The sequence below is a fragment of the Bos taurus genome, chromosome 8, assembly GCF_002263795.3.
Source record: "Bos taurus isolate L1 Dominette 01449 registration number 42190680 breed Hereford chromosome 8, ARS-UCD2.0, whole genome shotgun sequence".
Taxonomy (NCBI): domain Eukaryota; kingdom Metazoa; phylum Chordata; class Mammalia; order Artiodactyla; family Bovidae; genus Bos; species Bos taurus.
In genome coordinates this window covers 73,816,939-73,840,956 of record NC_037335.1, presented here as the reverse complement: position 1 = coordinate 73,840,956, position 24,018 = coordinate 73,816,939, and the positions used below count along the sequence as shown (strand labels likewise).

General features: G+C 44.8%; 1 protein-coding gene across 3 annotated transcripts in view; it reads right to left on the bottom strand.

Moving 5' to 3' along the window:
* The window catches only part of DPYSL2 (dihydropyrimidinase like 2), a 118,627-nt gene that overhangs the window by 34,425 nt on the left and 60,184 nt on the right, over positions 1–24,018 (bottom strand). For all 3 annotated transcript variants that reach the window (NM_001434924.1, NM_001076000.2, XM_005210288.5), the window contains one exon: positions 1,503–1,667. In NM_001434924.1, the coding sequence (NP_001421853.1) occupies positions 1,503–1,667 (165 nt within the window). The remainder of the gene's footprint in view (positions 1–1,502; positions 1,668–24,018) is intronic.

Sequence of the window (24,018 nt, the reverse complement as noted above, 5' to 3'; positions counted from 1 at the left end):
AGATGGATGGTGGTGATCCCTGCACAACAGTGGGAATGTCCTTAGTGTCACTGAGCTGTACGTTTAAAATGACTAAGACGACAAATTTCACATTATGCTGTATTCTACCATAATTAAAAGTTAAACATTAGAAAGAAATTTGCTCCTAACTGTTGTGCCTTAACAAGAAAGTGAATTCAAAGATCTATGATAAATGTCTTTTCTCCGGTAAACTGACTGCCTTCTATGCTGATTTTTCAGAAATGTTTTAAGACAGACAAGGTCTGTGGGTGCAACAGCAGATGTCACAGCTCTCACCCTGGCATTTTAGATTTCTTGCTTCCAAAAGCACCAGACCAAACATCCCTGATCAACATCCATCACAAGGGCAAACAACTGTACTGACAACCTGCTAGCCCTGGAGCTTAATTCAAGCCACGGGAGGTGCTGGAAGCTGCCTGTGTTCAATGCCTTGGGACACTTCGGCCCTTCTCTCCTGCTAGGCAACAGTTGCTATGGGAACCCTCCAGGCTGATGTGGAGTAAATTCATTATTAGCATTTAATCCATTTGAGTCTCAGTATTTGCCAAAGTGAGAAAGGTCAAGGATTACCTAGTTTCTTTCATGTGGGAATGAATCTTAGGGTATCTAATCCAATATCCTCATGTGAGACTTTTTGTTAAATTGAGACTCATAAAATTTAAGTGATTTGGCCAAGGTCACACAGCCAGTTTATGGAAGAGCAGAGAAATAAGCCCCAGGCTACAGATTATCATTCTAAGCTTTTTCCACTGTATCTGTAGGTATCTACTGTATCTATGCCTAGATTTTACTCTCAGCTCATGGTATTTCTTAGCCTAGAAGTTCAGAACCATAGAGCATAGACATTTCCTTGATGATCTGGATCCAAAGAGGTCAACATGTGACCCCATGTGATCTCCTGTCTATAGCCAAGGTCAAGAAGACCCCCAAAGATGATGTTGTCTGATAACATCACCCAAATCCCTAAGGTTCCTGTGGATAAGAGGGACCCAGAGGCACCCGGAGGTGGTTAAGATTCCCGCAATATCCCTGGAATATCCCAATATCCCTGGGATTCTTTCAGAACCCAGTCCTTAGAATCTGGCTCCCACTATGGAACAAAAAAAAGACACCTCATGTGGTTCCAGAGCCTCATCACCCTCAAATCTACCCTGGTTCTCCTGGGTTTGCAAACAGAGGCTGCCGAAGTCCTGTACTCAGGGTCCCGGGCTCTCCTCTAAGATTACCCAGAATCCACTCTTCTCCTTTAAGAGCAAATCCCTCTCACATCCACAGTGTGCTTACACCAATAAGCTGTGACCAGTTGTCTGACCATGGCCATGCCCAGCACAAGTTGCAGGCCACGCCCTCCCTCCTGGCACACAAGGCAGGTGCAGAAGGCCCCTAGGAGCACTATTCACACAGCTTTTCTTCAGAGCTGGGGCAGCTCAGGGTCTGAGAAGGAAACACCTCCAAGGAAGTGTTGGGTGGGCACAACCTACCATGGTCCTTCACCAGGGCCTCCATCTCTTCCTGGACGCCCTTGTGCCATTCAGTGATGTCCACGTGCAGAGAGTAGTCACAGCAGGACTTGCTGTCAGCCCATTCCCGCCACTGGTCAAAGGCGGCCAGCAGGCTTGTCCCAGGCTCAGGAACCACGTGGTCAACTAGAAAGGAACAGAAGTGTCGTCGTCACCAATAGGAGCTTCCAGGTGTGCAAGCCAGAAGCTGTTTCCCCATTTCAACCCTGAATAAGGGCTCAAAATTAAGATGGAACTCTACCACCAGGTTTTAAGCATCCACTTAACCAGCAGACTACCCAAAAAGGAGAAAGCAGAAACTTGGCATGGCATGACTACTCCAGTGAAACCATGCATGACCTGCCCAGATCTGATTTCCCGGCACAAAACCCCTGAAAGTAAAGACCTTGGGCACTTTTCACGGACAATGAGTCCTTTTGGACAATGGCAGTGTCAAATGGCAAGCCGGAGCCACCGAGTCCTTTTACATGTTGATAGCTATTTCGGTGACACCCTCCACTGGACGACAGGGAACTTGAAGATGCTGGACCAGAGCCATGCAGACGGGGCCTTTTAAAAGGTCCCCGGCAACTGCTTCTCCATCTTTCGGCTAAGATCAAATGTAAAGGTTCCCCAGCATATCCACTATCTCATCACCACTCGGATTTCTGCAGCATAATACCACTTTGTAATTCAAGGGCGATCGTTCATCCTAAGAGTTCAAAGCATTTTAAAACTGCAGTTATTGTTATATTATTATTGAAGTAGTCTGATAGGGAGTACAGAGGACTAGTCAGGCTTACGTGGCTTCGTTTCCTGGCTCCACTCCCCACCAGCAAGGTGAGCTACTTCATCTCCACTACACTAAGTTTCTGGATTGGTTTAAAATAGAGATATGGGCACTCCCCTGGTGGTCCAGTAGTTAAGACTTTGCCTTCCAATGAAGGGGGCACGGGTTTGATCCCTGGTTGGGGAGCTAAGATCTCATATGCCTCGGGGCCAAAAAAATGAAATATAAAACAGAAACAATATTGTAACAAATTCAATAAAGACTTTAAAAAGTGGTCCACATCAAGAAAAATATTTTAAAAAAAAAACAGGGATATTACGTACCACACACATTGGTTATGAGGATTCAATGAGACAGCATATCTATCAACATTATGTGATTTAGTCACTAAATCATGTCCAATTCTTTGCAACCCCATGAACTGTAACCCGCCAGGCTCTCTGTCCATGGGATTTCCCAGGCAAGAATATTGGATTGTGCTGCCATTTCCTTCTCCAGGAGATCTTCTCCACTCAGGGATTGAACCTGGGTCTCCTGCATCACAGGCAGATTCTTTACCAACTGAGCCACTAGGGAAGTCCAACCTTAAGTTCCTCTCCAATTTAAATCCTCCAATGGTTTCCCTTTACTCTTCAGATAAAAAAAATTTTTTTATATTTATTTGTCTATTTATTTGGCTGTACCAGGTTTCAGTACAGCAGCAGGATCTTCACTGAAGCAGGCAGGATCTTTAGTTGCAGCATGCGAACTCTTAGTAGCAGCATGGGGGATCTAGTTCCCTAATCAGAAATCAAACCCAGGTCCCCTGCCCCGGGAGTGCAGAGTCTTATCCACTGGACCTCCCCGATGGCTCAGTGGTAAAGAATCCACCTGCAATGAGGAGTGTGGGTTTGATCCCTGGGTGGGGAAGATCCACTAGAGGAAGAAATGGCAACCCCCTCCAAGTATTCTTCCCTGGAAAATCCCATGGACAGAGTGGCCTGGTGGGCTACAGTCCATGGGGTTGCAGAGATTCTGACACAACTGAGCACACTCCAGGGAAGTCCCAGATAAAAATTAAAGTTCCCAAGAAGATCCTCGCCTACCTCTAGAAATCACCCTGGACCATTTACCCCTTGCACTCTGCTCACCAGCTGCTCAGAGGCTGCCACTGAGTTGCTATAATATTATCAGCCTGCTCCCCTCTGCCACAGGGCCTTTGCATGGGCTGTGGTCTCTCTTAGGTCTTGAAGAGTTCTCGCCCAATTGCCATGATTATTATTACTCATCCTCTGCCCAGAGACACTCAAATACAAACCAAAGTGACATGTCCAAGGTTAATTCAAACTTATGCAACCAAGAGGACAAAACCCAGGACTCTTGATGTCTAAAGCAATGAATCATTCTTCTATATATTAGATTTTCTACAGCCAGGTAAGCAGCTCTCAGCTAAGAAAATGCCAGCGCAGGCAACACTAATGAGGTTGAGTTTCTGAAATGGATCAGATCTCACAGACACTGCTCAAGTGCAATCAATTGAGCTTGGCTTTATATGCCTGGAAAATATGAACATCAAAGCTGAATTTTCTTCTGACAAAATTTGCTTTTTATAAGTAGCAGCATATGTAATTAATAGGTAAATACATAGCTGGTATTGTAATACATATAACAAACATATAATGTTACCTAATGAAAGCAATGAGGATATATACTTTTTTTTGGCATATAACTGCCTTACAATGCTGTGTTATTTTTTTCTGCAGGAGGTACACTTCTAATACAAGTCTGTTCCATCTGCTAACATAGAAACTCTGACAAAGTGATTCCAAGTTTTCTTTCTAAATTGGTTCCCCATGCCCTCAGCAAAAAAAAAAAAAAAAAGGACTAAAATTTGACTTAGTAGCATAGTTTTGGCAGAATCTTCCCTAGTCACACCCTTTGCTTCATCACTTGCCCTCCTCCAAAGCCTCCAGTAGCTGCTCATCATCTGTAGAGCAAAACTCTTAACTCCTCTTTTTGGTTCTGAAATCAGCCCCAACTTATCTCTCCAACGTAATCTCTGCTACCTACCCACTGCTCACCACCTTCAGGCCACCCTGGCCGGCCATGTTTCATTCTTTGACCTGCAAACTCCCCCACCCCCAGATCTTTGCAGGGGCAGTGCCCTCTCTTTGGAAATCCATTCACCTTGCTCTTTCCTTGGGCTTCTCGGCTTTTTTTTCCCTTCTGATCGTGTTAAATGTCAGCACCCCAGGATCACATTCCCATTTGCAGCAGTTTCTGCATCTGGTTTCCCTTCTTTATGGCATGCATAGAGGACTGGAGGGCTACAGTCCATGGGGTCACAAAGAGTCAGACACGACTGAGCACACTTTACTCTCTGACTCTAGCCCCCACTCCACCCCACCCCACCCTCCTCCATGGGATGTAAAGTCTCCCAGAGCAGGGTGTGGATGCACTGATACAGGAAGTATGTATTTTCAACAAATGAATGAATGCTCCCTTCCAGCTCATACATCACCCTGCAAGATAGGTCAAGCTCAGAAGGGCATGCCCTCCTGGGAACACAACCAGATTTTCCTGTTCAACCCCAAGCATATGTCAGATCATCAGCTGCTAGGCTCCTCAAACTTCAGAGAAAATTATCTTGAGAGATAATTAAAACCCAGTTTCCTGGACATCACTCCCAGACTTTCAGAGTCTGTAGGCCTGGGTGGGGACCTGAGAATCTGCACTTTTAATAAGCTCCCTGGGAGCTGAGGAGTCTTCCTGGGACCACCCTGAGTATCACTTGCTGTTATTGTTGTTTAGTCGCTCAGTCGTGTCCGACTCTTTGTGACCCCATGGAAGGTAGCCCACCAGGCTCCTCTGTTCATGGGATTTCCCAGGCAAGAATACTGGAATGGGTTGCCATTTCCTTCTCCAGGGGGTCTTTCTGATCCAGGGGTCGAACCCTGTCTCCTTCACTGGCAGGAGGATTCTCTACCACAGAGCCACCAGGGAAGCTGAGTGCAAACCTTTTCCCACTGACTCCCCTCGCCAAGGTCATTCACTTGTGCCTTTTACCATCAGGGTCCTATTTTCTACACAACAGCTTTATCACGTACCAAAAATATCCGGTTCCCTCCCTATCCAAAAACAGCTCTTAGAGTTATGAACCCTTGAAAACTCAGGACACAGGCAAAGCTGAGGACTTTGGGGAATAAACACATTTCCTGCCAGAATGAACGACACTCAAAATCGTGTCCACGAAATGACTCCACATGTTTTCCCACAGTTCTCTTTCCACAGAAGCTCTCCTGGGAAGAGCTGCTCCAGAGAACAGGGCAGAGTGTCACAGTCATTTCCGGAGGGAGCAGAGATGCCCCTCCGAGGAGGACAGAGCCTGGAAACGACTTGCACGGAACCTACAGGCCTTTTCCCTGGTGACTATCCTAAGCCATCTGTCCCTGGGAGGGCCTGGCTTCTGCTGACTCCCACAGCATCACCCTTCTGCTCTGTATATTCCTTGGAATCACCATCTCTTCACATATGAAACATGGCCATCAAGCATCCATGCATGCAGGGCTTCAAGTTCAAGAAAGCATGTGAAAGCTTCCCTAGTGGCTCAGTGGGAAAGAATCCGCCTGCCAACGTAAGAGACCCAGGTTCGATCTCTGGTCTCGGAAGATCCCCGTACTGCGGAGCAACTACGCCCAGTTCACCACAACTATTGAGCCTGGGCTCCAGAACCCCAGAGCTGCAACACTGAAGCCCATGTGCCCCAGAGTGTGTGCTCCACAACAAGAAAAGCCACCACAATCAGAAGCCCACACACAGTTACTAGAGAGTATCCCCTGCTCGCTGCAACTAGAGAAAAGCCCATGCAGCAACGAAGACCCAGCACAGCTAAAAATAAGTAAATAAAATTAATTTTTACAAAAAGAAAGCACGTGAAAGCACCTGGCAAAATGTCTGGCATGCACTGAGTTTTCATACCCTCAGGAGGAGCATCAGAAACACCACTGTGGTTTCAGTGCGAGGCCTGTGAATCTGGTTTATGAGGGAGCCAAAACATGCCCCAAGACCGTGGCCTGAATTGAGGTGTTCCAACCAGTGTCTGGAAGTGCTTGCATCTACAGGACACCAGCAATTTCCCAAGGACTTTTATTATTTCTCTTAAAACTGTCAAAGGACGTTACATTTTTTTTAACAGCTTTATTGCAATATAATCCACATACCAGCCAATTTGCACATTTAAACTGTTCAGTTCAATGGTTTTTAGTCTCGTCACAGAATTCTACAACCATCACCACAATCTAATTGTAGAACATCATCCAAAAAAAGAAACCCCATACTCTTCAGCAGCCCCTCCCCAGCACCCCCATCTCTGCAACTCCCAGCCCTAAGAGACCATTAATTTGCTTTCTGTCTCTATGGATTTGCCTATTCTGGATATTTCATATAAAAAAAGAATCATACAGCATATGGTCTTTTGTGTCTGGTTTCTTGCAATTAGCATGGTGTTTTTTTCATGGTTCATCCATTATAGCGTGTATCAGCACTTCATTGCTTTTTACTGCCTTGAGTGGTTTTGGTATCCTATTGTTATATGTTCTGGATATCAGCAAAGTGTTAACGCCATACAAATATATTGCTGCTCCTGGAAAATTCAAATCTAGGGCCTTTTTGGAGTTTGCAGTATTTAAAAGACCCTATCTAAAGTCCATGGGGCTGCAAAGAGTTGGACAGGACTTAGCAACTAAACAACAATGATATTTGTGGCAGACTAGATGGCCCAGCAGGTAAAGAATCCACCTGCAGTGCAGGAGACACAGGAGATACAGGTTCAATCCCTGGGTCAGGAAGATCCCCTGGAGGAAATGGCAACCCACTCCAGTATTCTTGTCTGGAGAATCCCATTGACAGAGGAGCCTGGCGGGCTACAGTCCATGGGGTCACAAAGAGTCGGACACAACTGAGTGACTAAGCACGCCATCGTGGTAATTAAAGATTCACATGTAGTTGTAAGAAATGATACAGAGAGAGCCTCAGACCCTCCACCCAGTCTGATATCCCCTCCACAAGGGTAATATCTTGCTAAAGTGCATACAACATCACACTTGGGAAGTCAGCCCTGACATAATCTAAGACCCCAGATTTTTAAAAGGCCAGCGGTTTGTGTTTCTAATCAGTTCTTCATATTTAGAACATAGAGAGATGCCAAAAAAAGTCACCCCCGCAGTCCTTGTCCTGGAATTGAGGGGGCTGAATAGGAACCATATTCCAAGCCTGCTGGGAAGATAAGCAGATGGAACAGGAGGAAGATGGGTATGGGGATTCAGTCCTGCCAGGTCCCACCAAAGGCTCTCCCCCTGCCTCTCTGGAGCCTCAAACACAGACCCCTGTAGCGGCAGGTCTAGAATCTCCTGTAGTCAGTACACACACCGCCCATGCTCCCTGGGGCCTTTACCCTATCAGAATTGCCCCTCTCCAGCCCCCCATTCCAGAATCAGCACTGGGCCTCCTTCTCCAGGCCCTGAGCTTAGCTGTGTGCGTGTTGGCCTCTCCCGTTTCCATCTGAGATAAATTAATGGACCTGAATTAAAAGCAAACCACCAGGGAGATGACAGCACAACCACCACTGGCTTATCTCTGGAGTTGCCGGGCCGGCGTCTCCCCAGCCAAAGGCCGGGTGACCTATTCAGCAGAGTGTGGCTTTTGTTGCTGGAGAGATAAGAGCCTTTGGGGAGTCCAGGCTGCCAGTTAGGATAACATGGTTTTTGTCTTCAAAAGAGGCAGAAAGGGAAGAGAAAGCACCTGGGCCGGGGAATTAGGAGATGCTGGAGAGGAGAGGTGAGATCAGATGACTGAGTTCCTGGCCTGTTCTGCCATCTCTTCATCACGTGACTATGGGTGAGACGGTCAACCTCTGGGGACTTGACATTCCTCATCTGTAAAATGGGATTGATACTAGTACCTAACCCACAGGTTTCTAGTGAGGTGAAAATGAGTCAATATAGAAACTGCTCTGAAGAGTGCCCGCTACACAAGCATGCTCAAAAAGACCAGCAGGGAAGACAGAGTTATTAATACAATACTTCATAAGGAAAACTCCCTCGTAAATCCCTTTGTGAAATATTAAAATGCCTCTAAACCACATGCTTCCAGGGCTAACTACTCACCTTGTGCAAATATACTGCTTCTCCTGCCATGCAAGGAAGCATTTTCCTAAAAGCTAGAACTATCTACAACAATCGCAGGCATACCAACTGCTCAAACCTTGAGGCACCAGGGTCATCCTCTTATTTCTCTCTTTCCTGAGCTTCCTTTAACATTATCTTGTTTTTAAAACTAAGCGAGTGTTCCCCAGTGGCTCAGTGGGTAAAGAATCTGCTGCAATGCAAGAGCCACAGAAGATGAGGGTTTGATCCCTGGGTCGGAAGGATCCCCTGGAGGAGGAAATGGCAACTCGCTCCAGCATTCTTGCCTAGGAAATTCCATGGACAGAGGAGCCGGGAGGGTCCATGGGGTCACAGAGTCAGACACAACTGAGCAACTGAGCACACATGTTCATATCAGCCATGTGGAACCATTAAAAACCATTCAGTGTCCAGTGATCACTGCTAGAATCATTAAGCTAGAGACCTGGTGGGAATAAAGGCCATGGCAGGAGTCAGCAAAACACGTTTATAAAACAAACAAACAGCCTCTTCATTGATCTGATGAGTGCCAGCTATGGAGCAAACAAACTCTGCTCCTAAAATACTATTTTAGTATTATTTGGGGAAAAAAATACTGGGTTGGCCAAAAGCTTTGTTCAAGTTTTTCCACAGATGTATGGAAAAACTCAAATGAACTTTTGGGCCAACCCAATATACTAAAAGGCACGCATAAGAATGACACTGCTCCATCCTCAGGCTGCTGCTCACTTCCTGCCCTGCCTTTCCTGCCAAGCTGGAAAGGGGTGAGCGCTGTCAACACCCCATGTTTCCGGCCCCTTTCACTCTCGGCCCACTGCATCCTTGCCTCCCCCCTGCTTGAACTCACCCCAGGTTCATCCCAGCGCTGCCCATACCATCTTGGTGTGACTCCCCAAAGCACCAATACCCCATCTCCCAGACAGAGTAGTCTCCTGTGTCTTGACTCATCCTTGACCTCAGACTCAGTACTCACTGGGGGATGGATCTGGGGACATGTGCCCTCTTCAGTCTCAGGCAAATCCCTATGCCAAGCAGCTGGAAGCAGGTGGGACCCCAAGGCTACAGGACCTATCAGGGGTAGACCCTGCTGCCCATAGGCATCTGTGCATCCAGAAGCTGCAGGTGGGCACCTGGAGCTCCCCACACCTGCAGCCCATGCCCTCTGCCCCCCAGACTTCCCTTCCTGTGGCCTGGGCCTTCCAGGCTGCTGGAAGGCAACCTGGAGAGCCCAGGAATCAGAGTTAGAGACAGAGGGTGGGAAAGGAGAGGTGGGGAGCAGGGCAGAGAGAAGACCCAGATTCCAAACCCAGTATTAGTTCTTATTTTAACGATGATCCTGGAAAGGCCTCTTGGCTTTTCAATCCATTTTCACAATTTAGCACAAGGCATAACCAAAGCTCCCCACTTGATGAAAACATATCTACTCTTACCTACAGAAATTTTTAAAAATAGGAATAGGACCATTAAATCATTTTATAATGTCATGCCAATGTTTGTTTCACAGCAACAATATCAACCTCACCTTGGTACAGCTCTATAGCAAGTAGTCCACAAAGTGCTATGGTGTGCCTTATCAGGTGATGCTCAAATCAGGCGGACAGGGCAGTTTCACCATGCTCACATCACAGACAAGGCAACTGGAGGCTACAGTCTGCAATTCTGCAGACACTGTCTCAGAGTTCAACTCCCAACCTGCCTTGTTCAACAGCCACAACAAACCACCACCTTTTTGGCATATCTATCAATAACACACACCTCAACTTTTCAAACCTAAACCCCCTTCCATCATCGAAAACATATGCAGGTTCACTTAAGCAGGCAGCTATGAGCTTAACCTAGCGGACAGAGGGGATACTGCCAACCTGAGTCACTGAAATTCAATTTGGGGCACCAGGTAAGAGCTTGTCAATATGTCAGCACCTCATAAAACCTTTCTCTTTGAGGCCTGGGTATACTTTGCACACGGCCTCCTTGCATGCATGATCAAAGGCAGAGCTAACGCAATCTTTGTGTGGCAATGAAGGGCCATTTATAATGTGTAAATCCTTGAAGAGGATTTACAAACCAAATGATGCACAGAAATCCTCTCCTTAACTCATCAAAAGCAGACATGGAGAGTCTGAGAGCCCATCTGCAGGCAACATGGGGTCAACCTTCCAGGAAGGGGCCCACCAGAGGCAACTGGTCGGCATGGGGAGGGAAGGAAATCACCTGCTTCACCAGAAAGAGCTTCAAAACCAGCCTCCATGGATTTAAGAGTTTGCTCTCTGCTCACTTGAGGTAGATGTGCATAGTCGCACCTTCAGGAAAAGCGTCATCAAGCCGTGAATGGTGACAGCAGATCCGGAGCCACCAAGAGTGCTTAAGGGACTTCATAGTTTGTGCACAATGATGGCACTAACTGCCCACAAGTTGTTGTTTGCTTTTTTTCACAAATTGTTTATTGACATAAGCAGTCCTGCAGACTCCACTTGAAGAGACCATTAGTGGCTACAATCAGGCTCAGATCCAGAGACCCTTGGAAATGGTTCTAGCTTTTTACTGATAAGGAATCTGAGTCCCAGGAAGTTTCAAGAGTCACTAGAGACACATAACGAAATATAGCAAAACCAGAACTAATCCCAGGTCTGAATCCAAAATCTGTACTGTTTCCTTTACTTTTCTTATTAACAGGAGAAAATATTACCTATAATCCCACCATCCTAATCATAACTATTCATCTTTTTTCTAGATCATCTTCCAGTTTCTAGATCATCTTCCAGATCTGGCACGTATATATGGTTTCTTTTTTGTTTTTTTCTCTTTCTTTTTTATTTTTTAAATTATGCAACACTTTTACAGGACACTTGGAAAATACAGAACAAAACTACATATAGTTCCACTCTATATTACAATTATTTTTTAAGTAGATAAATTAAGATTTTTTAATTGGAGTTTCAATATCAAACTCTCAAAAATTAATAGAATGAATATACAGAAAAGTAGAAGGATACAGTAGACCTAAAAAGCACTATGAACAAATTCAACGTAATTTAATATTTATACAATTTTCATGTGTATCTGTTTTACGTAGGTATAATCACAGGGCGCATTCACTTAACTGTGGCTTTTTTCTTAATACCACGTTGTCTTAGAGTCTTCACAATTCCATTTTTTATGAGAATTATTCTTTGAAGAATCTATTGTGACTTTCTTCACCATTCCCCTGTGTTGAACCTAGAGACTGTTTCCACTTTTCCTCTATTATACACAAGGTTCCTATGGACATGTTCATGCAAATAACTCCCCCTTCCTTTTTTTTTTTCAGCCACTCCACATAGCTTGTGGGATCTTGGTTCCCCTACAAGGAATCAAACTCAGACACCAGCAGTGAAAGCCCTAAGTTCAACCCCTGGACAGCCAGGGAATTCCCATTTTCCCCTTACTTTAAATGGTTTTCTCTGGAGAGGGATCTAGCATCGAGTGAGCTTACTGGGTGAGTTACAGTTCTTAATGCAGATGAATACGCTGCATTCCAGAGCATCATCACTCCATACCGCCTCTAGCTACGCATCAGGATGTCACCCCAGCCAGCGCTGCTATTTTCACTTTATTTGCCTGCTATTTAAGGGAATAAAAACAAAGCTCTTTTCACTATTCTAAGCCGTCTCTGTTTTAGATCAATGGCCACCTTCCAAGACCCAAGTAGGGGACGAAGCAATACATAAGAGAGCAAATCAACCAGCTGGACAAAGAGGTTACTGACAATTTAGCCAGAATATGATGAAATGGTGACAGCCGCCATCTTAGTTCTCCAGTCCCCTCATACCTTCTCTTAGCTTTGTCCATCTGAGTCATAAGCCGATCCCCTCAAGGCCGCCTTGTGAGGCCAACAAGCCAAGGCAGCAGCCCAGGCACTTGGGCCCCAAGTGCACAGAGCACAGCTGTGCTTTCTCTCAGCTCCATGAACGCTTAAAGATAGATAAGACGCTGAATAGGAAGTGCCCGCTGCAAAGCAGCATGATGAAACCATGGCCCGGGGGGGGGAGCAGGCAAGGGAAGCCAGAGGTGAGCATTCCAGCCAAACTCGTTAGAAAGCAAAGCCTCCAACTCCAGGTTCATGCAGAATTTCTCCAAGAGATGTTGAAATCATTGACTAACTGTGGAGAGGGCCCTGTTTCCTGTAATTAGACAGGCATGCTGAGTCTCCGTCTGGAGAAAAGCCAACTTTACGGCCCCTCACATCCATGCATCGGTGGTGGGAGAAACACAGAGTGTGCCTCAGGCTCATGTTTGGATCCTGGAATTCCTCTAAGCCATCTGAAGTCCTGAGGATCCTCACGTACAGGGACTGCACAGGCCTGCGAGCTGGCTGACTCTCAAATGCCCTGATCAGACAACGGGGCTTCAACTCCACCCATCAAATATGCTAGTGTTTGTGAATGTTAGAGTAGGGACTCGCCGGAACTCCAGTGGTTGGGAGTCTGCCTGTCAATGCAAGGGACATGGGTTCGATTCCTGGTCCGGGAAGATCCCACATGCTGCAGGGCAACTAAGCCCTCACACCACAACTACTGAGCCTGTGCTCTAAAGCCCATGCTCCGCAACAAAAAAAGCCACCGTGATGAGAAGCCCACGCACTGCAACTAGAGAAATTCCAGCAAAAATTAATTTTACAGCCAAAAATTAATTTTAGATTAAAAATTAATCTAAAATAATATATTTTTTAAGTTAGAGCACCAGTTGGCAGCCTGAGCTTGCACCCAGCTCTGCCATCCACTAGCTATACAACTCTGAATCCTTCACCTTCTCTAGGCCTCAGTTTTCCTATCTGTTAAATGGGGGTAACAGCATCCCCTTGCAGGGTTGTTAGGAACTGGTGTTTATAAAGGGCTTATCCCAATGTCTGGCAGAGTAGGTCTTACACAACCATTTGCAAAATAAATTGAAAGTAAAATAGGAATGTCTTGAGCCTCTAAGACTGCTTGACCTAACATGAAGTCAGTCTTCCCCACGTGTTCAATTGGGCTTTGACACAGAATATGAAGGGGTCGGGGCTTGGGCACTGGAGGCACAGAACCCTCCAGCGCTGCTGCGGGCTGGGTGGCAGGGACAGGGCTCAGGGCGGGGGTGCAGGGGGTGGTTACAGGCTCAGGTGGAGGACCCATGAGGGGTAACAATGTAGGAAGGGAGCAGATAAAGACATTATTGAGAGGAGAAGGCCAGAGGCTCCCAGTGCCAGGAGAGAGACCTAGGACTTTGAGGTATTCATCCAGCCAAACAGTCTCCAGCATAAAACTGAGTAAGACAAAAACAAGCAAAACAAATCTGTCCTGTTTACACAGCAAGTAGGCACGGGTCATAAAATAAAAGACAGTGAATGCTAAAGCAGGAAGGCTCATAGAGACCCTCTGTCAACAGGCATAAATATAGACTTTTCACCAACCCCACCCCCAACCAGGGAACCACCCTCCCCACCCTCTTTCTGACCTCAGGATACCATGATGGAAACAATCTTCCTGTCCAATGGAATGTCTTAAGCCTGAGGAAATGCATCTATTTGGATTATGAAGAATTGGCCAAGCAGAGCAGAGAACACAAACTAATCATCATGAAAAAAGTCCACGTAATTCCAATCACAAGCAAGGAAACCTGACCTTACCGAGGAAACATCACTGCAGTTTGAATCTCCAGCAGGCTTTCAGAATATTGAGACTGTTTACATTTTCAAGCTCTCACCCGCCCACCCAGGGATACGGTAACTCCAGGCTGCAATGGATGACCTGGTTTTCCCCTTTCGCTCTCCAGGCAGGGAGGAGAAGGAGGTGAGTTTCCTAAATGCTGGAAGCACTGGCAGCCCCAGGATCTGCAGATTTCCTGAGCAGACCCTCCCCTTCCATCAGCATCCTTTACCAGACACAAGGCCCCGGGTACCAGGATGACGACCAGAAGGTATGTGTGTGCATGAGTGTGTGTATATTCGCGTATGCATGTGCGTGTGTGTGCACACATGCGTGTATGCCTGCTTGTGTATGTGCATGTGTGCACCTATGCATGTGTGCCTGCTTGTGTGTGTGTGTGCACATATGTGTGTGTGTGCCTACAGGCCTGTGATGGAGGGAGAAGGGTAGGAGGTGAGCTCCCTACTCTACTTCCTGTGGCCTCCAGGCTGCTTTAAGAAAATGGAAGAGACTTCCCAGTTGCTTTTTTTTTACTTTTAATTGGAGGATAATTGCTTTACAATGTTGTTTGGTTTCTGCCATACATCAAAGTGAATCAGCCATTAAGTATACGTACGTCCACTTCCTCTTGATCCTACCTCCCATCACCATCCTCCACCCGTCTAGGTCATCACAGAGCACCGGGCTGAGCTCCCTGTGTTATACAGCAGCTTCCCACTAGCTAGCTATTTTACATAGAGCAGTGTCTATATTTCAACGCTTCTCTCTCAATTCGTCCCACCCTCTCCATCCCCTGCTGTGTCCAAAAGTCTGTTCTCTACATCTGTGTTCTCTATTCTTGCCCTGCGAAGAGACTTCCCAGTTTTCACCACAAAGTCTGCCATAAATAAATTCCAGACTACAAACAAATGATGAAAAGCATGCAGGAAACTAATGAGGGACGGGGACCCTAGGGGCTTGCGGGGAGACAACTGAAAGGGACCCCGTGTGGGGCTGGGTCAGACTCAGCTCTGAGGAGCTCCACCTCAAAGAGGGGGCAGCCACTGGCCGTGTCGGGACAAGATGAGGTGGCGGGGGAAACATGTGAGTAATGACACTTCCTCTGTTTGTCTCAGCCTTTGGTTGCCTGGGACTACGCGACCACAGATTCGGGACCGGCCTGCCAAAAATAAGAGATTACAGGGCTGTGCGGAACATCACGAAAAAATAAAAGTCACACCACAAGGCTTTCACGTGCAAAGATTGCATCTGTCTGTTTTCCTTCCTGCTGGATCCTTGTGGGGAAGGGAACCTGACCAGAAACTCAAGGATTTACAGCTTCCTAATGAAACACACAGACTGACATACGTAATGTGAAGAGCTATATTGAAACGCTCTGGCCCAAGGTCACTGTCAATAACAGGAAAGGATAGCAAGCCCCTTCATCAAACAGGGTCACATTTACACTATCAAAGGAGATAATTAAACACACCCTAGGATCTAGTGACAGTCATCTTTCTCTGAAAATACAGGCCACAGTAGAGTGAGGGTCACACTTACTGTAATTCAGGACATCACATGTGGACACCCACCAAATACCATAATAAGGACAAGAGCACCTAGTTCAAACAAGAACTGTTGTAAACACAGGGCTGTAATTAGCAACCGAACAATTCCTCCCTTGTACAAAGCTTGTACAAAGAAGGGCATGGCAACCCACTCCAGTATTCTTCCCCGGAGAATCCCATGGACAGAGGAGCGTGGTGAGCTACAGTCCATGGGGTCGCAGAGAGTCAGACACGACTAAGCAACTAACACACTTGTACAAAGCTGCTGTGACAGACTCGCTGTGTATAATAAAGAAAACAGTGGCAACCAGGCTGGAGTTCAACCCAGAAACAAAAGCACAGGGGATCCGTGCTCTATTCTGTTTATTCCAAAGTTGCACAATTCTCTTTGCATCCCCTCCAAATAAAGGCGGCCAGAGAAGGAAGAGTTGGTGATGTCATGTGTTGACTGGGATCTATCTAGAGCCAGCATAATTGACGGGTGTTTTCCTCCTAGGAATCTGGACTGGATTCAAAAACATAGCATAACATCTCTGCAGCCTGAACCACGGCCCTTGTACCATGATGTGCTGCCCATCTCAGGCTGAGGGCTGGCAGTTCAATGGGTCTTTTTTCCTCTTGTTGATTAAGAAGACTCTGACTAGCAGCCAGTTTATCTGGACAACAAGATCTAAGCTGGATAAGGGACCCAGCTGTTCAGGGAGCTTCCAGGACACTTTATAACTGTGTGGATGGCGGAGAGTTTACGCACTACACAAACACCCCTACATGACTATACATAAATTTAAGCCCTTCCTCACATTATATTTTCTTCCTTCCCAGGAATGACAAGGGTAAGAGACAGCAACCCAGATGAAAATGATAACTTCAAAGGAATTTGCTTGTTATAAAATTCCTTTAAGTGTGAAAGCACTTACACGCCAAAAAATTGAAGGAAAAATTTTATTATTCCATCATTCAAAGAAAATCACTATTAATATGCTGATGTATGCCTGTGCAATCTTTTTTCCTACCCACTATACATACATATATATTCTTTATGAAAATAGTATAGTGTTATAGTTTAAATTACACTTCAATAAAGCTTTTCTCTAAAAAAATGTAAAATCAAATTGGACACGTGATCAAGCCCTGCTTTTTTCCATCAATACACTGTGAACATATTCATATTAATAAATATTTTCTACAATGCTTTTTTATGACTCCATACCATTTTCTTCTAGAAGTGGCCATAATTTACTTAATCAATCACTTATTTTGGCCACTTAGGTTGTTTCTAACTTTTTCTCACAATTGCAGTGAACATCCTTACAACTAAATATTTGCACATAGATTATCCTGGATCAAGAGGTAAGAATATTTTTTCTTCATAAACTTTTTCTTTTTTAAACTTATTTTTTAATTGAGCATAACTGTTTTATAACCATGTGAATCAGCTATATATATACAAATATTCCCTCCCTCTTGAGCCTCTTCCCCACCCACCCCCATGCCTCCCATCTGCTGCTGCATGCTAAGTCGCTTCAGTCGTGTCTGACTCTGTGCAACCCCATAGACGGCAGACCACCAGGCTCCCCCGTCCCTGGGATTCTCCAGGCAAGAACACTGGAGTGGGTTGCCATTACCTTCTCCAATGCATGAAAGTGAAAAGTGAAAGTAAAGTCGCTCAGTTGTGTCCGACTCCTTGCGACCCCATGGACTGCAGCCCACCAGGCCCCTCCGTCCATGGGATTTTCCAGGCAAGAGTACTGGAGTGGGGTGCCATTGCCTTCTCTGATGCCTCCCATCTAGGTCATCACAGATCACCAAGCTGAGTTCCCTGTGCTATACAGCAGCTTCTCATTAGCTGTTTACTTTATGCATGGTAGAGTGTATGTGTCGATGCTACTATAGTTTTAAAGTTCCTGCTAACTAGTGTCTTACTGCCCCCCACAAAGGTCATCCCAATGGAAACACCTATCAGCCGTCTATGAGGCCCATTTCACAGAAACACTGGGTGACACATCTGAAAATTCAGTAGACAAAAACTTAGCTCGTTGCTAAGGTAACTTGTATTTCTTTCATTACTCATACAGATGAATATTTCTGCTTAAGTTTAATAGTAGACTTATTTTTGTTTTGTGAATACCTTGTTCGTACCCTTTACCTTCACTATTAAAGCATCTTTCATTACAGTGTTATGACTTCATATTTTAAATATTATCAACTCTATGTCGTATATTGCAAATAAAATTTCCTACTCCTTGTTTTTCTTTCAATTATTTTACTGTGACGGGGGTTTTAATTTCTATGCAGTCCACTGTCACCATCTTTTCTGATTTCCACCTTTGATGAACTACCTTCTATGACCCTTTGATTATATTTTTTTTCTGGTTCTCTTTTGACTTTGTTGTTGAAATTTAACCTTAACCCATTTGGAAGATATTTTGGCATATGATTTGAGGTAAGGAGTTTACTTTTCTTTGTTTTTCAAATAGTTAACTATCTCAGCATAATACTGTATCTATGTTATGATTCCACTATGAGTTACAAGTGTTGTTTTTTTCATACACCAAATACTTAAATACAGTTGGCACGTACGGATTTTCTATTTTTTCCTATTGATGTATGTGCCTCTTCTGGAGCTAGTACCATGCCACCTAAATTATTATATTTTTAAAATATCTAGCAGTCTCATCCTTTTCTTCATTATGCTTTTTACAAATTTCTCTTAGTTCTTATTACCTATTGATTCTTCCACCAGAACTTCAGATTCTGTCAGGTGTCCAAAAACAGAAAAAAAACAACACTTTTTAAAGTTTTGGTTGGAATCACATTGAATTTATAATTAATCTCTAAATAATCTGCTTCTTCAGATTATTAGGTCTTTCTATTCATTAACGTAGCACTTTTTTAATTGATTAAAGTCTTTTCTTGGGTCCAAAACATACAAATGTATTCTCGTAATTCTTGGTTACTTTATATTTTGTGTTGCTATTATGAATGGGATTTTTAAATTATATTTTCCAATTGGTTCTTTCTGGCATATGGCAAAGCTATTCATTTTTAATAGTATATTTCTATCCTCAGTCATTTATTAATAAACCTTTTTCTTAGAGCCAATTATCTTCTTCAGTTAATTCCTTTGAGTATTTAAGGCAAACCACCTAACAAATACCAATCATTTGGTTTTTGCTTTCCAACAGTGTTACTTCTTATTTTTCCTGTCACATTATATTGACTAAGACTTCCAGGACAATGTTAAATAACAGTGATATATATTACCCTGTTGAGTAAGGGGGTACTTACTCAACAGGGTAATATATATATACCCAACAAAACTGATACACTTGTAAATTCTAAAGCATTCCACACTATTATTTACCAAACTCCACATGCCTCAATCCACTCACCCATGTCTCTCTTTTAATTGGACACCTCCTCCTAATGCCCACCCTACAATCAGACTCCAGGACAGAATCCTGGCCAGCCTTCAGAGCCTTCATCCAAGTCTTGGACCTATCTGGGGAAGCCTTTTCATAACCATCTCTGGCCCATTTTAAAGATTTCTTCTTCTCTGTTGCCCCTGAACCTTCGTCTAAAAATGATCACATTTTGGGAATTCCCCGGAAGTCCAGTGGTTAAGACTCCACACTTTCATTGCTGAGGTCACAGGTTCGATCCCTGGTTAGGGAGTTAAGATCCCATAAGCCATGTAGTACAGCCAAAAAAAAATTTTTTTTATTTTAAAAATTAAAATGATCACATTTTATTGTAATCCTTTCTTCGTGGGTCTCCCCAGTAAGCAGCAATAGAACAGAATAGAGCCCATATCTGCAGTCTTAATGGCAAGACCAGAACCTACCAAGTGGCCTAATAAAGACCATGAATGTGTGAATGACTTGATGGATGAATGAACAGGGTTTCATAGTGGAGGAAACCACAGAGATTATACAGAGTAATACTGAAATGGCACTGGGAAGGACCACATCCTTCCGGGCTGTTATCTCTCCCTCCACCCACATCAATGCAGCCCCAGCCACCCAGCACCGTCCTCAGTTCACAGTTTTATGAGATGTTTATCACTATGACATCAGAAGCATCCAGAAAGCGATGATGGAGTCATCTGAGATCCAGTGCATGCACTGAAACCATGCATCACACCTGATGACCACAGCAACATGCCAAGCAGGACAGGCACTGACCAGAGATCCAGATGACCAGGGTCTGAATTGTCATTTAGCCTCATATTAGTTGGGTGGATTTGGGCAAGTCACTTAACCTCTCTATTCTGCAATTTCCTCAGAAGAAGTGGGGGTTATTTCCCACCCTCTTGATCAAACCAGTCAATCCTAAAGGAAATCAGTCCTGAATATTCATTGGAAGGACTGATGCTGAAGCTGAAGCTCCAATAATTTGGCCACCTGATGTGAAGAGCTGACTCATTAGAAAAAATCCTGATGCTGGGAAGGATAGAAGGCAGTAGAAGGGGACAACAGAGGATGAGATAGTTGGATGTCATTACCGACTCAATGGACATAAGTTTGAGCAAACTCCAGGAGATAGTGAAGGACAGGGAAGTCTTGCACGCTGCGGTCCGTGGGGTTGCAAAGAGTCAGACATGACCAAGTGACTGAATAACAACAATTGATCTTACAGAGGCAGAAAGCAACCCTGAGTAAAGACTGTAAGCAACAGATACAGGATGTGATTAGTTTTATTATCCTGGCCTATGGAAAGGGGAGATGTCCATCTGAGGCAGGCACAGACTAGCCTGGGAGATCTCCGGTCCTCAGCAGAGACTGCCCTGGCCTGGCAGTCTACAGAAGGTATCAGAGAAAAGGACACTGGAACAAAGAGGCCACAAGGCCTCAGCCAAGTTACCTCCCTGGCACAAGACCTCTTACCTGCCCACCCCACCATAAAGCAGAATAAACACTGTGAAATCATTCAGTCGTGTCCGACTCTTTGCAACCCAGGGACTGCAACCCACCAGGATCCTCTGTCCAAGGGATTTTCCAGGCAAGGACACTGGAGTGGTTTGCCATTTTCTTCTCCAGAGAATCTTCCCGAACCAGTGATCAAATCCGGATCTCCTGTACTGCAGTGAGATTCTTCACTGACTGAGCTATCAGGGAAGCCCAAGCAGAATAAAGGGTACTCATAAAAGACAACAAAACAGGACCCACTCTGGGACCCATGGTGACACAGCAGTGCATCTGGAGGGGCAGAGAGGGGTCTGAAAGGAAAGAAAGTGTCCAGCCAGCCAGAGACAGTGAACCCCAGAGTGAGGATTTCTGGGACTGTCAGGGGTGAGGACAGACAGCCCTGTTTTTCTGCATGCATGCATGCTTAGCTGCTCAGTCATGTTCGACTCTGCGACCTCATGAACTGTAGCCCACCAGGCTCTTCAGTACATGAGATTCACCAGGCAAGAATACTGGAGTGGGTTGCCATGGCCTCCTCCAGGAGATCTGCCCAACCGAGGGATCCAATCCACGTCTCCTGCTGAGCCATCAGGGAAGCCTGTTTATCTGGGACATCCCTAATTTCAATTATTCTTTCTCATCTCTTCTGCTGCTGCTGCAGCTAAGTCGCTTCAGTTGTGTCCGACTCTGGGTGACCCCATAGATGGCAGACCACCAGGCTCCCCCATCCCTGGGATTCTCCAGGCAAGAACACTGGAGTGGGTTGCCATTTTCTTCTCCAATGCATGAAAGTGAAAAGTGAAAGTGAAGTCACTCAGTCATGTCCGACTCTAGCGACCCCATGGACTGCAGCCTACCAGGCTCCTCCGTCCATGGGATTTTCCAGGCAAGAGTACTGGAGTGGGGTGTCATTGCCTTCTCCATTCTCATCTCTAGGAACATCCTTATACTTTTCACATCTGATGTCCCCATGCGGAATTAGGAAAACATACTCAAAACCAAGTTCTCACATCATGGGTCAAGAAAAGTGTGACTAAAGGTCCATGAACAAGTGGACTGGTTTTATAATAAAGCCTAGAGTCAAAACCATGATGAAATACCACCTCACATCCCTAGGAATGGCTGTAATCCTAAAAAGAAAGCAATAGGTGTTGGTGAAGATATGGAGAAATTGGGGCCCTGGGACGCTGTTGGTCAAAATGCAAAATGTCACTTTGGGAAAACAGTTTGACAGTTCCTCAAAAAGTTAAAGACAGAATTACCATGTGACCCAGCAATTCTGCTCCTGAATATATACTCAAGGGAAAGGAAAATGTATGTCCACATAAAAACTTGCTTATAAGCGATAGTATTCATAGAAAAGCCAAAAAGTGGAAACAGCCTTAAATCCTTCAACTAATCAATGGATAAGCAAAATGTAGTATATTCTACGACATATTATTTGTCCATAAGAAGGAATAAAGTACTAATGCATTCAACAACACGCATCAGTCTTGAAGACATCATGCTAAGGGAAAGAAGCCAGACACAAAAGACCACACATTGTGTGATTCCATTTCTATGAATGTCCAGAGTAGGCAAATCAGCAGAGAACTTTCTGTTTTAGTTTTTGCCATGGTCTGGGAAATTACAAGTAACTGCTAATTGATATGGAGCTTCTTTGGGGAATAGTAAGAATGTTCTAAGGGCTTCCCTGGTGGCTCAGTAGTAAAGAATCTGCTTGCAACTCAGGAGACTCAGGTTCAATCCCTGGGTCAGGGAGATCCTCTGGAGAAGGAAATAGCAACCCGCTCCAGTATTCTTGCCTGGGAAATCCCACTGACAGAGGAGCCTGGTGGGTTACAGTCTGTAGGGTCACAAAGAGTCAGACATGACTGAGCAACTAAAGAACAACCAATAAAGAATGTTTTGAAATTAGACAGGAGTGATGTTTGCACAATTCTGTGAATACCCTAAAAAAAAAATTGTACACTTTAAAAGAGTGAATTTTATGATAAATTCTATATATTTTTAAAGAGCCAATATAGTGTGTGTAAGCCAATACATTTATTTATACATAAATAAGGACAGAATAAGTGAATGAAGCCTAAACTGATGAGACTCCAGTTACTGAACATCTCCTCTTGATGCAATTCCTAAGAAGAAACAAGAAAAATAGACTGTCTTTTTGCAAATTGCCTTAAAGACAAAGAGAATGAGGAAAAGACAGGGCCAAGCCAATCCACGAAGAGGGAAGGTAATCAGGAAAATAACATTTTCTGGCAGAATCATGGATGGAAAAGCTATCAGTCGCTAGAGGACATCTTCAACTGGCAAGGAGACAGCGGAAAGAGAGGATTTATGTCAGAAAGGCAGAAATGTCTCATAGCATGTGATTTCTGGATCCCCTAACTCTATCAGAACAAAAGCCCATCTGCACAAGACGAAGGACCCAGAAAATACAGATGAGAGAGCCTTCCATCTCCTGACGAAGATGGCAGTGGGTGGCAGAACTTGCCAATAAACAGAACTGAATGCTTTCAGGCAGGAAAGAAATTTGGGTGACAGTAAAGAGGTACCTCTGTAATGCCCAAGGAAGTGTCATGTCAGAGCTACACTGCCCATTTTAATTGAGTCTCAGTGAAAGAAGAGTAAGAGGAGAGGTGTATAATGAAATGAGAAATAACTGCTAAAGCCAATTGCCACCAGAAAGCAAAGTTAGCCCTTCAAACATCTCAGGATCCAGGTGTCATGATAAAGGGTTTTGACTGGACTTTCCTGGTGGCCCAGTGACTAAGACTCTGGGCTTCCATTACAGGGGGCCTAGGTTCAATCCCTGGTCAGGATACTAGATCTTACATGGATCAACAAAGATGCTGCATGTTACAGCAAAGACCCAGTGCAGCCAAATAAATGTTCTTAAAAAAAGTTTTGACTCTCAGGAGCAAAACTGGGCTGCAGGGACTTCCTTGGTGGTCCAATGGTTAAGACTCTGAGTTCTCAACGCAGAGGGCACAGGTTCGATCCCTGGTCAGGAAACGAGATCACGCACACTGCAATTAAAGATCCCACATGCATCAAGGAAGATCTGGCGTAGCCAAAATAAAATTAAATTCTTAAAAATTGGACTGCAGGGCCTACTCCCCTCCTACAGAACCTGCCTAAGCCGTGTCACACCCGCCATCTCACAAAATCCTTACAGCAACCCTATTAGGCAAGACAGGCTGATCCTGGCCCTTTTGACAACTGACAAAACCAAGACAGAAACATGGGGCAACTTGCCTGAGCTAATAAGCAGAGGGTCAAGACCCGAATTAAGGTCTCTTGATTCCTGGCTCTGTGAAGACGTGTCATCAAGAAGTTGAGGCCTCAAATTCTTTCCATTAGACCTCATGCTTCTCTTTAGAGGATCTCCATAAGGGAAAAATAATACAGAGAGCAGCAACCCCAAGTC